Genomic DNA, 16,454 nt, shown 5'->3' on the forward strand with positions numbered 1-16,454 from the left:
AAAACTATATTATTATGAAGCTAAACTATTACAAGGCCTGAGTTGTAATGATGAAAAGACATCGGTACATTCCTCCTGCCAGCTTCAATATTTGCCAGACTATCTAAGCTCAGACACAATCTCCGTCGGAGAGACAAACTCCGCTCAGCAGATCCGCTGGAGTTGCTTGTGGAGCCAGAACCTGCTCAGGTCATTTGCTATGGCTTCATCAGAACATGAAAAGATGCAGGAAAGTGGATTCAAATGCATTTGGGTTTTCTAATTACTGTGTAAATTTGCAACCATGCATCCATGCATATGGTGAGATTTCTGCAGCTCTGCTAGTCATCTAGACCTCCTTATTGGACAACATCTAACATTGCGAAAGGAATTCATCGACTGCGCTGAGTCTGTTGCCCAACTGACATTTTGCAATATTTTATTAATCATATTGACAGCGTGTCAGCCTTTGAGTGAAGAGAAGATACAGATGGCCCCTGTGAGAGATGACGATGAACAGTGGCGGAGCTTGATATGTGCAATATGTGCGGCCGAACAGGGCGGCAGTCTGCAGGGGGCGGCATTTAATTTCCTTTTTTTTTTTTCTTCTAAAAAATTTTTTTTTAAGCATCAACCAATACATAAACAAAACATAGAAATTGCATGTTCTTAATAATAGTGATGATAATAATACTATTTCTGTAATAAAAGCACAACAAAGTGTAACCCATATCAACTACTCCCTGTCACATGACCCACGTCAGCTGATGTGAGGTCCCTCTCCTGATTGGCTCCTTCCACGTCGCGGCAACAATGAAAGCTGGCTGTGGGGGAATACTTCCGGGCTAAAAACAAAGCGTTTTTCTCCCCTCAATTCATTTATACTCTCATTTTACCTCAGCGGTAAGTGTTCTTAACATCTACCAATAACACCCTTTTACTTATCAGTGACCAGTCGATCGTTTTCGCTATAAAAAATGACCTTGTTCGGCGGAGTTCCCACCGCGAGCAGAACTCCGGTTCAAAAACGCTGTTTTTGAAACACTTTTATTTACTTAAGCACTGTAATGGGCTTAACTTAAAACCAAGAGCAATCGAATGATTATTGTTATGTGTTGCCTTGATTTCGGCTATGTTGTCTGTCAGACAGTTGCTTTCCTTTATTGTTGTTTTTGTATTTGTTTGTAGCAAACGCTACTGGAATGTATAGATTAAGCTACGTAGCCAAGATGATTAATAATTGACCTGTTGTACATTCGTGATATGTTTACCGGTAAACTGAATCGAACTTGATGTGCTAATGAACGTTTCTCTGGCCTACAGGTCAGGTTTTTTTCCCCCATGTTGAACTGATCTTCTTCATATTGAAGTGGCGAGCTGGTAGGACCATTCTTTCTTTTTGGAATCGGGAAATGAGCTATTATTTACCCCATGAAAAACGAAGCGGCAGCGGGCTGCTGGAGGTGCCCTGCTAGTAAGATCCCGTTTAAACTGAAAACTGCCATAAAATAAAAACTATAATAGCTAGAGCGTTCTTTTTTAGCTGAAAGTTGAGACTCTCGCCTTTCAGCACATCTGTACTGTACAAGTCGATGATGCCATCATGTTGCGTTAAGTGTGTCTATTTCAGTAGAACTTTGACAAGTGGTGAGAAGGTGGCCAGGAGCTGGATGTTGTATTCAGTCAGCAAACGTTGTTATATATAATACACTCCACGCAATTTGAAACAAAGTTGTAGGTGTAATGTTTTTTCGTGTGTGTGTGTGTGTGGGTGGGGGGGGGGGGGGGGGGGGGGGGGGGGGTCACAGGGGGATCTCGCACAGGGCGCCATTTAGGCCAGCTCCGCCTCTGACGATGAATTGCTTTGGATATCTGGATATCTTTTAAAGTTCAAACTGCAATAACGAACTCCCTTAAAGGGACATTTCAGTCATTCTGAGGTGAGCTTTTACCCATTTTACACAAAGCAGCTTCAGTACAGAGAAATAAAAGCCTACCTTCCACGTGACTGATAAGCTAACAGCTAGTCAGAACTAGCTAATGCATTGCTGCAGTATTAAATATAGCAGTTGGTGCCATTTTAAATGTCACATTTCATGGCTCTTCTATAGATTTATTATATACATTTCAGAAGAAAGAAACTGAAGAAGCTAACTTCTTCAAACTTGATTAGCACAACATGAAAGCAGTTCACAACAGTTCAGTCAGAACTTGTTTAGGTTTCAGAATTTTTTTGGGGGGGGCATCTACAACAGCCATTTCACATATGTGCTAACATTAATTTCTAAACTTGTAAATCATCACCAAATCTATATCATGTGGTAACTTTTGGAAGAAACATCAGGATATTCCTGCTGGACATCATAGTTTCTATGGAAGTGCAACATTTTGCTGATGATGGCGAACTGCTGTAGAATTTTGGAGGTTGGACCCTTTTTAAGCACAGATACTCTTTGGTTGTGCATGCATCATAAACTGCTAAATAAACCTTTTGATGAGATGAAAATGAATGCAACGTGCAAATATTTGACTGAGGCGAGAAATACATGTAATTCAAAGGTTAAACCAAACCCACACCTCCTCATGTTGAAGTCGAAGACAGAGAGAGAAGCATTGTGTAGGGATGCAATGATGTTTACAGTAAATCCCAGAGGACAGGCGCAGTGTTTTCTGTTTGAGAGATCTCAGTCCTCCTAAAAGGAGGACATCTGTGCCAGGCTTTCAGTCCTCCACTGGCCAATCTAACTCCCACTAGGAGTTGGCATTGTCTGCCTCAGCCCAACTAAAGCCAACCCTGCTCATCATTAGGAAGCAAAGGCACGGGGCAGTTCGAGAAGTCCGTCCTGCCAAGCCCCAGCGCCAGACATGACGGGGCATTAGAAAGCCAGCGAATGACCGCGGAGGCCAATAAAGCAGCTACTTTGCACTCAAGTCTTGTGTGTTTTCCTTCCCACGCCGTGGAGCTGTGATTACACATGTAAATATTTGGTGGTGCGCAAGCTCAAAGAACAGAAGTCCTTCTGTCCGTCTGCGGTGCAAATGAAATGTCGGGCTCGTGACGTTGGCAGATCGCTTTGCCTGGGAAGGAAGACCGAAAAAGACCTAACTTTTCTTTGTGAGTGAGGACAGCGTCCTCTTTGTTCAGGCCTTCAAGATAATTATCTGAGTGTTGATTCAGACAGCGAGTACCATGAGAAGTAGTGTACTGCTGCCTCGGACCTTGGGAGAAGCGTTCCATCACCCGCCCCATGCCCCACGCTTCACATTTATAAAGGCTTCCCAAGCGCTCCGTCGAGACCGTTCGGCATCAACGTTAGACACAAATAACAGCCCACACCTGAATGCCAGCCTCACTGAACCACAATTCTTCTGTTCCAACGGACGTTTTTTCACCCAGAGCTGCATCCGGCTCAGTCACACACCCAGCAGACCTCCATCGGCTTGTCGAGAAACGGCACCAGCAGAAGCCTGACACATCCAGCAGGCAGATATCAAGTCATGATAGCAATGTTCACTAATTTAGAGTGAGATTGAATCCCCCCCACTCCCCTATCTCTACCCCCCACCCTCAAACACCCATCCCTCACGCTGTCAAATAAAGGCCTCTAAGTCTAGACTGATGGTATATTTGAAAAAATGCTTCATTTGCTTGTAATGAATTCCAATTTTCTTTCACAAAGGCTCAGTCTGCGTCACAGCAGAGTCTGTAGGATGACACCAGCCTTCTGATCGCCCCGTTCAACCTCGGCCATTCCACAGGAGAGCACACTTTCAAATGTCACCCAAACAGACGTGACCCAGAAGCCTGCGAAGCCATGGCGGCTACGAAGTTTATCAGACAGATGGCGCCAAGGAAGGTAGTGCTCAAAAATCTGTATCCAGTCACCTAAATTGTTGTGTTGACATTTAACTTGAAATATTCCAATTCAAGAAAAATTATGAAAAAGGTGATTAAAAAAGTTAAAATGTTGAGAAATAAAGTCAAAATATTAGCTTAATAGCTGAAATGTTTGAGATTAAGGTGAAAATGTTCAGGTTAAAGTTGAAATTCCCAAACAAAATGTTGAGATTTAATTTGAAATGAAGTTTAAATGTCAAAAAATCTGGATTAAGATTGAAATGTTGAGGTTAAAGGTAAAATGATGAAAGTAAAAGGCAAAATGTTAATATTAAGATGATAAAATTTAAGATTTGACATCAATTTAAAGTAAAGTTGATCCTAAAGATCAAGTATTGGGATTACAAGTGAAATTTTGAGGAAAAAAATGTAGAAATTTCAAGATTAACCCTCTGATGCATGAATTATGAAATCTTCAACCATGATTTTTTTAAACAATTTTTTTCGTTCATCTTTAGGTGTGAATGAAACAAATTTCAACAAATATGTTTGTACCATTTTGTTAATTTACAAATACTTTATTACATGTCCATCTCAGTGGACAGCGTGCATTCTGAACATGAAATATGTTGGCTTGACTTACTGAAGTCCAAATGGAGGGGCTCACATGCAATAAAGTCTTCAACAGCTGTGCTTAATAGCAAAAATAAATAAATAACAATTTTGAGTACCTGTCCACTGTAGTGACCATTATGCATCAAAGGGTTAAATACTAATTGTTGGGATTTAAAATGAAGGTGGACTCCAAGAACTTCCTTTAACCCTTCACAATAAAAGTCTCAATATGATTTCAGTTGGTTTGTTTGTTGAAATTCCTTTTTCATCTCAAAATAATATATTTATTCTTGTTTCTCTACTTTATTCTTGAAACAGAATAACTTTCAGCTTTTTTCAATAAACATTTTACTTGAAAAATAATCTTTCCCATTTTTTTCAGCCTAATTACAGATTTTAGACTTCAAATTTATTTTTTAAACATTTGCACTTTCATATTCCTTATTCAGTTTCAAGTTAACTTGTTTATTTAAACTTTCTTATTACATTTTGGAATTTATTCATTCAACATTTAAAGTTTTCCCCACATTTTACTAATAAATTCAACATTTTGACTTGAATCTCCACAGCTGAACACAAAAAGGAAAAAAAAACCTAAATGTTCTTTTTTTCCTCAACGTGGAAACAAGAACTTTTCCACAAATGCCTGAAACTAAAGATGAAAGTATAATAAATCAGATAAACTGAGAAAAACAATCCCATTTTCCTGATTTGTTTTTGCCTACATTAGCTGTCAAATGCCTCTCTGTACTGTAGGAAATGAAATGTTGAATTTACTTAACCAACAAATTGGTTAACTTAATGCAACATATAATTTTTACAGTGTATATCTCATTTATTGGGAACTTTATGAAGCTTTCTTATCTTCTGACTACTAGTTGGTAAATTTGAAAACTGTTTTCCTAACTTCCTGTGACGTCTGACACATTTCAGCATCAGTTGCAGAAGGGCAATTCATCCTAAATGCACCAAGGGTTTTATCAAAAACAACAAAACAGGAGATGTGTAATTTACTTATGTCTAAGTAATCTTCAGAATTACAAAAGTACCCTAAAAAACTTGAGTTTTTTTGTTGCAAACTATCAAATGTCTTTGAATTGACGTAACACAAAATTCTTAATTTCACCTGCAAAAAAACAATAAAAATAAACTTTAAATAAAAATATGTCAAGTGAAGCTAACATACTTATTGGTTATGGTGTCGATTTGAATTAAAGCTTCAGTAAAAGTGATTTACATCCATGATAATCCCACACTTAAATTGATTTTGGGGTAAATTAGGATTAGTCTACATGCCCCATCAGCCAACACCAACTCAGAATCCAGAAAATAAATCAAACACCTCAAAATGTGTTTTCTCTCTCTCTCTCTCACACACACACACACACACACACCCTGATGGAGCTGACTGGCAGGAACGCTACAGACATTTGTCTTGCTGCAGAATCTCTAATCTTCTTCCAACCTTCACGTCTGTAAATATGAAGCAGAGTTTTTTTTCTAAAACTGAAATAAAAAGGAGTTGACAAAGAGATCCATCCCACAAACAGCCTCGCACCCACAGTGGAGTTCCCACGAGGCATAGCTGGGATTCTCGCGCTCAATTTGCATCACAAATATCTTGGATGAGAGCATGGGGAATACATTCTTCTTTTTCTATTCCCTACATTCATCTGCACCCATCTATCCATCCATTCAAGCCATTAGAGCAACTTTAGAGCCAACAGGAGAAAGAAGTGAGCCCAAAACTCTTTTCTCGTTCACCTCTGATTTCACTTCATCTCCTTTTCCCGTTATTGCTTGCTTACTTCTATCAAATAAAAGTCCAGATTTTAGCAGGAGAAACTCTATTAAAACATAATATTGGGTTGCACAATGATCATTAAAGAGAATTCAGTTTAGGGGCCAACTCCGCAGGGGGTCCTGACTCCCTGCGCTCCTCAGCTTCTCCTACATCTAAATTATTCACAGAGAAGCTGCGTGAGCGCTGTTACATCCACGCAAACAGCCGGGAAACAGTGGATTTAGAATTCAGATTGTAGCATGTATAACCATCGGGGTGAAGGCTGGAGTTTTACACAAAAGGGGTGAAATCAGAAGAATTTGGAGACGGTTTTACGCACACGCGTTTGGCGGCAGGTGTGACGATCAGAGAGGATAATCCAAACCTGTAAGCAATTGGTCAACTTCTCTCTTTTAAGTTTGCATCTCGATCCCTCCGCGGACAGGTGGATCCACCTGAATCCTCTCTGAAGGGGACAAAACTCGCGCACTCACCTGACTGCGCTGCGCTCCACCGGATCACCGCCAAAGTCACGAGGACGCACGCTGGGAACGTCATCTTCTTGTCAAATAAAAATAAAATAAAAATGTTTGAAAAAATAATAAAGCCTTTTCTGTCTGGTTAACTCCGATAACTCACATGTCCAGTTATGATATCCCGGTGGCTCGCGCGCACACTCACGCAGAGAAGCCAAAATTAAAAAAAAGCAAAAGATTTGTTATAAAAAGAATAAAATGGTTAGAATCTTCCAGTTCTTGACGCCAGTTTCAGAGGGTTAACGGCGCTCTTTATCCTTGTTTGTGTTTGTTTACCGGCTCCCGGTCCCGTGTTTAGGTCGGTTTCCACACCGCGGACACTGATCCATTTACTTCTCACTCTGCCATCGCGCCGGTGGCTGGAGGGGGAGGGAGGGAGGACGAGCGCGTGTTTGTGTGTGTGTGTGTGTGTGTGCTCCGAACACGCCTACCCTTGGTGATAGGCATCCTCCTCAGCCAATGAAATCTTAGAATAAAAGAAAGTCATTTGTACAGTTGTAGCTGCGCCTGCAGCTGATAGGTTTCACCACACCTGTCACTTTTAGAGGCTTTGATTGTAATAAAAACAACACAGCAGATACACTTTGTGACATGTTGCTTTTAACAGAAGAATGAAGCCACATTTAGCATTAAAACAGATACATTTGGCACATGAGGCATTTTAGCAGCTACATTAGGTCATATTTAGCTGTTTAAGTCTCCATTTTTCAAATGATCCCTTCCATTTTCCCTACTTTTGTGACAGTTATTTTATCCATATTTAATTTGTCTTAGTAAAAGTTTGAATTATTCCCCATGTTCTGATTGCTGTCATTTCATCACATTTTATTATATTTAATCATATTCTTTAATCGTTTATTTTACGTCATGCACCTAAGCTGTTATATGCTTCTGTATCCTTGTATTTATCATGTTAACATCTACATATAACATGTATCTGCCACATCCCTGCATGTTACCAACAGCAGTTTTGCCATATTTAATAATATAACAGCTTTATTTGTTCGTATTTAAAATGGTAATGGCTAAACTTGACCATATTTAGATTTTTATTAGCAACATTTTTCGCAATTTAGAGTTGTAGCATCAACAGTTTGCATTTTAGCAATAATTTTAGCCGTGTTGAACGTTTCACAACTGCTACATTTTAGTGCATGTAACAATTTGAGACATATTTTCAAATAAAATAGGAGTTTTGTATTTTAAAGTTACTTTTCAGCATTTTTATTCAGGAATGTCAGATCAAACTGTTTAGATGTGGAAAAAAATTGATGCAAATCTGTATTTTAGTATCAAATCTAAATATGCAATGCTCCTACTTGTTCACACCTTTCTGTCAAAGGGACTACAAACAGATGCATAGGCTGTCTCTTCAACATGCTTTTGTTTTGGTAAGTAACTTCCTTTTATGGCAGTCTGAACGTGCTAGTTGGCTACATTGTTTGTTTAAAAGGCAAACTATTTATTTAGATATATTTTTAACTTTTGAAAATATTTAGACATTGAAATGTTTAGCTTTAATCGTGTCTAATTAGAATATAATCTAAATATTTAGATTAAACCAAATATATTAAATTTTTAATCTGAATATTTAGTCATTTTTAATGTTTTTCTTTTCAACTGTTGTCGTCCTGGCCGTGGAACACTGGACCAGATCTATACCCTTAGGGGGGTTCTGGAGGGTGCGTGGGAGTTCACCCAACCAATACAATCGGCGGCCCTTTGGGGGGTACTTCGGGAGTATGGGGTACTAGACCCTCTGATCCAGGCTGTTAGATCCCTGTATGACAGGTGTCAGAGCTCGGTCTGCATTGCCGGCTGTAAGTCGAGCTCGTTTCTGGTGAGAGTTAGGTTCAGCCAAGGTGTGGAGGGCATCCGTTTTGGTGGCCTGAGGATCGGGTCTCTGCTTTTTGCAGATGATGTGGTCCTGTTGGCCTCATCAGAACGTGATCTTCAGCTTTCGCTGGAGCGGTTCACAGCCAAGTGTGAAGCAGCTGGAATAAGAATCAGCTCCTCTAAACCATGGTCTTGAACCGGGAAAGGGTAGAATGTCTTCTCCAGGTTAGAAATGAGGTCCTGCCACAAGTGGAGTAGTTTAAGCATCTTGGGGTTCACGAGTGAAGGAAAGATGGAGAGTGAGGTCGACAGGCGGATTGGTGCTGCGTCTGCAGTGATGCGGGCGTTGTACCGATCTGTCGTGGTGAAGAGAGAGCAGAGTCAGAAGGCGAACATCACGATTTACAGGTTGATCTCCGTTCCTACCCTTAGCTATGGTCAGTGACCAAAAGAACAAGATCATGGATACAAGCAACCTAAATGAGTTTTCTCTACAGGATAGCTGGGCTCTCCATTAGGGTGAGAAGCTTGGTCATCCGGGAGGGGCTCTGAGTAGACCCACCGCTCCTCCACATCGAGAGGAGCCAGTTGAGGTGGCTTGGGCATCTGGTCGTGGTGCCTCCTGGACGCTTCCTTGGTGAGGTTTTCCAGGCGTGTCCAACTAGGAGAAAACCTAAAGGAAGACCCAGGACATGCTGGAGGGACTTTTTCTCACAGATGGCAAGGGAACGCCTTAGGATTCCCCCAGAGGAGCTGGCTCAAGTGGCTGGGGAGAGGCAAGTCTGGGCCTCCCTACTTAGGCTGCTGTCCCCTGCAAACCAACACTGTATAAGCAGCTGAAAATAGATGGATGGATGGATGGATGGATGGATGGATGGATGGATTTTCCAACTGGTGCCCCACAAACCTGTCAGGTGTGATGTTTGTCTCTTGAGTGATGACACTTCTACGACTCTCTCTCCAACAACCTTTTTGTCTTTCATTTATTTCAGTCGGTTCTCCTTCCAAATAGAATATAAAATAGTGATTTGGGGACTTTTTAATAATTTGGTAGACCTGAGATATTTTAAAGGACCTGCACATCCCCAACGCATCCAGCGTATGAACCTCGATGGTTTAGTCTAAAAAGAGCTGCAGTGAAGATTAAAGGTGACAGGACTTCTGCTTTACATGCCCATCCTGTTCTCTGGTTTCATTAGTGTACTTGTGTAAAAGTGAATGAAACAAGGATTTTAAAAAAAAAAGTATTGATCTGTGGTCCAGGTAGGGTGAAAACATGCCTGGTTGCATTACTGAAGGACTCCTGGGCAAAGGATGGACTGAGTCAGTACAGAGGCAGGAGTTATTTAGTGTCCTCTGCTGCCCTCTAGTGAATTTTGAAGAAGGTTTGTATTTGGTTTTGCTTCAAACCTGCAAAGCAGTCTTCATTTTTTCTACAAAAGAAAACATTGTTGGTCGGTTTCATAAATATTAACATGCAAACACAACTGTCTCTGAAAACCAGGCATATGAATCATGGGACGAGCATGCAAGGCCTCTCAGGTCCGGCACCGGAATGATTCTCTACAGGTAAAACATTCAATCTGAGACGTTTTCTAGCAAGTTTAAACCAATAAGGATGCTGTAAATGTAAATCTCTGCCTTTTGTGCTTCGTCTGTCTGTGAGTCCACCAAAGGGCTTTGGGAACAATGACTTACAGCGAAGAGTTATCACGTTGCTGCCAGTTGTCCATTACACCAGGGTGCCACAAAGAGGGGGCCCGCGGGCCGCCTATTGAGGACCACTGCTCTAGAGAGAAAAGCAGCATGTGGTCCTCATGTTATGATTTACAAAGCAACAATAAGCAGCAAACCTCACCACTCATGATCAGTCCCTGGTAAAACATGAAGACGGACATGAAAGCAATTGCAGGAGTATTAGCTGTATCTGTGTAATAATGGTTGCTTTTAGTTACATTTATTCAGGTCTTTACTGATGTTCTCATGATATTGTTAAAGATCAAGTTCAGTGAGCAACCATTTTGTACCTGTTATTTTTTAAATATGATCGTTCACTCTAAGTTTCACATGCAGGCTGAAGCGTGAAAATAGTCTTCAACCGTTATTACCTGCATTAGATGCAGATAACAAATAGACAGGAATATAACCGGGTCAGAAAGAGCTACAGATCTTCGTGTCACGTTGAGAGCAGGAGGTTTGGACACAAAATGCAGAAATCCAGAACACACAGGCAGGAGCGGATTGAAAAAAGTAAAATCCTTTATTTAGGAAGATAAACAAAAAATCCAAAGGGGTGGAGGCCAAAACCTGATAACTAAACTCAGGCAAAAAAACAAAGCAAAACAAAAACTCACTTAATGAGCAGAGACCTAGAGACGAGTAGGGAGGGACAAAACAACGCTGACAACACAACAGAGGCGTAGACAGGGTTAAATACACTGGGGAAGGATGAAAGGGAGATGAGCTGCAGGTGTGTGAAGAGAGGAACCTAGTGAAAACAATAAACTAATCAGTGAGGGGAGAGTAACTTGACCTAAGAGTAAAAACAAAACCTGAAGACAAGAAGGTAAAGATAAACAACTAATGATCTGAGGAGAACTAGAATACCAGTGGAGTAAGAAACACACTAAAGGAGACTAATGAATGAAAAGCTGAATCTGTAGGAAAAACTACAGAAAGAAAAACTACAGAGGTGTGACTAAAGGAGACCACGGGAGCAACATACCTGGGGGGATACCTGGGAAGGGGGAAAAGAGGGGCTGCAGATCAGGGAACACATGAGGAAGATGCAGACAAAGACACATGAGAACGCTAGAAGACAAATAAGGAGAACCTAGAGAGGGATGGAGAACACAAGGAGACACATGAGGGAGACGCAGACGCAGACCATGATGCTTCGTCACACTGAAAATTTGCATACATGGACTCAGGGCGGGTTCTACCCAATTTGGTGCCCCAGGCGAGATTACTCCTCAATAAAATAATGGCTTTTAACTCATTCACTGCCATTGACGACTAAAGTCATCATTTGCATTTTTTTTTTACTGTGTGGGCGTCGGAACGAGCCCCCGCACCGTGAGAACAAACATCTCAGCTCTGAAGCCGATCTTCATCCGCATACGTCACACGTCACGTGATCAGGAAGCAGAAAATCCATGTGTTAGGAGATCGTTTTGGGCCGTTCCTGTAAAAAAAGTGAGGCGCGAACCGGAAAAGCTTCTGCCGATCACAATTCAACAACGGATTATGAAAGAACGGATAACGCTCGATGCAGGCGGATTCTTCCTGATGTAAGAGGTGAGTCTCGTCTTTGCTTTGGTTGTTTTGGCATCTACATCACCCTAACATGCAACACTCTGTGACTCTTAAAAAAACAGTAATGTAGCGACATGAATGGCCTCATTTGTGACCCAAAGGTCACACTTCCCCAGCTAGGTCACGCTGTCCTGGCTGAACTTCTATCCACAGATTATCCATCACAGGGGACATAAAGTCTGCTAAACCATTTTTAATCTGACTGCTTTTTCTCTGTCTGCTGTTCCATCCCAAGATGAAGGACACTTCAAGATTTAAAATAATCATTTTTCATAAACTCTTTTCACTGTTTATTACAAGGTTCATAAATAATCATCATAAATAATCACCATGGTTCATTATAAATGTATTTAATTACTGAAATGACTCATTATTATTTAGTTAATAATAATTATGATTTATGATAATCAGTAATGTTTAACAGTGTAAAGAAGGTCATGTACAATCATACACATCATGCAGGACACTGAATTCAGGTTAAAGGTAACTGCACCTTACATGTCTTTGCTCTATAACCAAAGCTTTCCATCCCTGAGAGGGTGTGTCCTGATGTTCGAAACACCAAACTCCTCAGTTCAAGCTGACAGTTCTGAACCAACCAAAATCTTTACGTGGCACAAGAATCCCAGAGGATAAGGGTCGGCCGCCCGAAGCCTCCATAAGCTGTTCTGTCACGCCGATAGAATCGCTCAGAATACCACCTGCACCAGCTGACGCAAAACTCCTTCAGAGTTAAGTTAAGACGCAAGCTCAACACCTGTGTACCAGCGGCAACTCTTGGACCAGAGAGTCGGTACCACTCGGGTCTTCCCTTCCAGACCGAGTACCCAGAGGCTGACAACATCCTCCAGACCTCCGGATCCACACAGAGGGTCGTCTGATCCGTGAGGTAGAACACAGATTGCGTCCGATGCTGTTCTCTTTAAGAAATAATTTAGTTAGCTGCAAAACAACTCTTTCACCCAGAACATGTTTTCTCTCTCTGAAAGAAACCTTCTGAGATTCCATCCACGCATCCAACACACGCATTTCATTTTAGCTTTCATTCAGACACAGGTTGCTCTTAATACCAAGTTTAATATCAAAGCCTTTATAAATTGTCGTTTATAAATTGTCATTTTTAAATTGTCTTTTAAATTGTCATCTTTAAATTGTTAGTAATAAATTCTTAACTTTTTAAACCTGACTCTTCTTTGAAATGAAACCCAGAATGTTGTATATTTGGTTATTGAACAAGCAAAGATTCCTTTAAATCTTTTGATTTAATAAATTAACTTTTGCTATTAATTTAAATCTCTTAAATTAAATATTAATCTTTGGATTAAATATAGACCAAGCCAGTTTCATTTCATTTCATTTCATTTATTTAAGGACCGTGCACATTAATAAACATAAGGAGGGACCGGTGCCGCCTGTGCTCGGCAGCCTCGCCTCTGTCAGTGTGCCCCAGGGCAGCTGTGGCAAAATCGTAGCTCATCACCACCAGTGTGTGAATGTGTGTGTGAATGGATGAATGACACATTGTAGTGTAAAGCGCTTTGAAGTCCTTACTCTGAGAGGCGCTATACAAGTGCGGGTCATTTATCATTTATTTATTTATTATCATTTAGATCTCCACTGAGCTTTTCCAGCGCTAAAGCCTAGCTAAAACATCCTGTTAACCATAGAGTTTATAAAAAGTAGAACCTGCAAATGCGGCCAAACATAGGCAGCAGCGTTTGATGCAGTGACTACTTTCCTATTTCTACGCTGTGTGCAGGAGTCAAAGTTCATTCAGGAAAACTGAAACAGGACTTAACTGAAAGATTGTATATTTTTTAATGTTTTGCACTTTTAATATTGCACTTTGAGTTTTCTACCTCAGCCTGCTTCCCAAGATTGTTTAATAATTTTCTATTAAAAAACTGTTCTTCCTCATGTTATTGAGAATACACTGTACTGTAGGGTAATGTTATGAAATTTTATGTTTATTAATTCTTGATCATTGATTCAGTCAACTGAATGTAATATGTATTGCTCTATGCATGCTGGCTTATTCAGACACACCCACACACACACATCTCTCTCTCTCTCTCTCTCTCTCTCTCTCTCTCTCTCTCTCTCTCTCTCATATGCATTCCTTTCTTATTTCTTGATATAAATAAACACTGTGACCAGATGTTTGGGGCATTTTGCCTCGTGCATTATGCCACGGTTATAATTGTTTGACTTGTCTGTTCATTGTCTCCTTCTCTCTCCACTATAGGAAATGGGCTTATTGATAAACATACTGATAAAATCCATAACAGGTAAAAACTATAGCTGGCTATGAGTGTGGACTGAACGGGTGCCAACTATTGGAAAACTAGTTTGTTTTTTAAACTAACTTTCCCAACACTGGCTTCTGGAGTGTCCAACATCACAGTTGAAATAAAGCATGATTTAACAAGCACATTTATCTGAGGTACCACTGGAAATCACACTAAGTCTAGTGACAAATCCGCATCTGGTCCTTTTATTCCCAAGAAAATCAGACAATCATCAGCATAGATGAGATAGCCGATGCGGTGGAGGGGTTTGAGTGTCTCAATGATCCTAGGAGCAAAGTTGTCTGAGGCTTTCTGCCTCTGGCAGGGTCGCCCATGGCAAACAGGTCCTAGGTGAGGGATCAGACAAAGAGCAACCCGAAGACCTCTTATGATGAATTATATAAATGGAAACCGTGTTCCCTCGCCCGGACGTGGGTCACCGGAGCCCCCCTTTGGAGCAAGGCCTGGAGGTGGCTCCAAAGGGGGGCTCCATATGTATATATATATATATATATATATATATATATATATATATATATATATATATATATATATATATATATGTCAAAAATATAAATGCAACACCTTTGTTTCTGCTCCTATTTTTCATGAGATGGACTTAAAGATCTAAAATTCATTCCAGATACACAATATTGCCATTTCTCTCAAACATTGTTCACAAATCAGTCTAAATGTGTGATAGTGAGCACTTCTGCTTTGCTGAGGTAATCAATCCCACCTCACAGGTGTGCCACATCAAGATGCTCATCCGACATCATGAGTAGTGCACAGGTGTACCTATACTGCCCAAAATAAAAGGCCACCCTGGAATGTGCAGTTTTGTCTCAGCAAAATGCCACAGATGCCACAAGCATTGAGGAAGCGTGCAATTGGCATGCTGACAGCAGGAATGTCAACCAGATCTGTTGCTCGTGCATTGAATGCTCATTTCTCCACCATAAGCCGTCTCCGAAGGCATTTCAGAGAATATTGCAGTATATCCAACCGGCCTCACAACTGCAGACGACGTGTAACCACACCAGCCCAGGATCTCCACATCCAGCAGGTTCACCTCCAAGATCGTCTGAGACCAGCCACTCAGACAGCTGCTGAAGCAAATGGTTTGCATAACCAAACAATTTCTGCACACACTGTCAGAAACCATCTCAGGGAAGCTCAACTGCATGCTCGTCATCCTCATCGGGGTCTTGACCTGACTCCAGATCATCGCCCTAACAGACTTGAGTGGGCAAATGCTCACATTCAATGGCGTCTGGCACGTTGGAGAGGTGTTCTCTTCACGGATGAATCTCTGTTTACATTGTTCAGGGCAGATAGACTGTGTGTGGCGTTGTGTGGGTGAGTCCGTTGCTGATGTCAATGTTGTGGATCGAGTGGCCCATGGTGGTGGTGGGGTTATGGTATGGGCAGGCATCTGTTATGGACGAAGAACACAGATGCATTTTATTGATGGCATTTTGAATGCACAGAGTTACCGTGTTGAGATCCTGAGGCCCATTGTTGTGCCGTACATCCATGAACATCACTTCATGTTTCAGCAAGATAATGCACGGCCCAATGTTGCAAGCACCTGTACACAACTCTTGGAAGTTGAAAATGTCCCAGTTCTTGCATGGCCAGCATACTCAACGGACATGTCACCCATTGAGCATGTTTGGGATGTGCTTGACCGGCGTATACAACAGCATGTACCATTTCCCACTAATATTAAACAACTTCGCACAGCCATTGAAGAGGAGTGGACCAACATTCCACAGGCCACAATTGACAATCTGATAAACTATATGCGAAGAAGATGTGTTGCACTGCATGAGGCAAATGGTGGTCACACCAGATACTGACCGGTTCTGAGTCCCCAGACCCCCAATAAAGCAAAAAACTGCACATTCCAGGGTGGCCTTTTATTGTGGGCAGTATAAGGTACACCTGTGCACTACTCATGATGTCAGATCAGCATCTTGATGTGGCACACCTATGAGGTGTGATGGATTACCTCAGAAAAGCACAGATGTTCACTATCACACATTTAGACTGATTTGTGAACAATGTTTGAGAGAAATGGTAATATTGTGTATCTGGAATGAATTTTAGATCTTTAAGTCCATCTCATGAAAAATTGGAGCAGAAACAAAGGTGTTGCATTTATATTTTTGTTGAGTGTACATATTAAAGGAGAATGAAGAAAGAGTAACATCCTATGGTCTAATTTGGGTACTGCAGTTTATGTTTCACAACAAACAAGT

The 16,454-nt window shown here is 41.0% G+C and overlaps 1 protein-coding gene across 2 annotated transcripts in view; it reads right to left on the reverse strand.

The window, feature by feature from the left end:
• Positions 1-6,982, reverse strand: part of LOC107377226 (receptor tyrosine-protein kinase erbB-4) — a 439,798-nt gene extending 432,816 nt beyond the window's left edge. For both annotated transcript variants that reach the window (XM_054747637.2, XM_054747636.2), the window contains exon 1: positions 6,710-6,982. In XM_054747637.2, the coding sequence (XP_054603612.2) occupies positions 6,710-6,773 (64 nt within the window). In that variant the 5' untranslated portion in view covers positions 6,774-6,982. The remainder of the gene's footprint in view (positions 1-6,709) is intronic.
• Between the last annotated feature and the right edge of the window lie 9,472 nt (positions 6,983-16,454).

Source organism: Nothobranchius furzeri, chromosome 2 (genome assembly GCF_043380555.1).
Source record: "Nothobranchius furzeri strain GRZ-AD chromosome 2, NfurGRZ-RIMD1, whole genome shotgun sequence".
NCBI classification, from domain to species: Eukaryota; Metazoa; Chordata; class Actinopteri; order Cyprinodontiformes; family Nothobranchiidae; genus Nothobranchius; species Nothobranchius furzeri.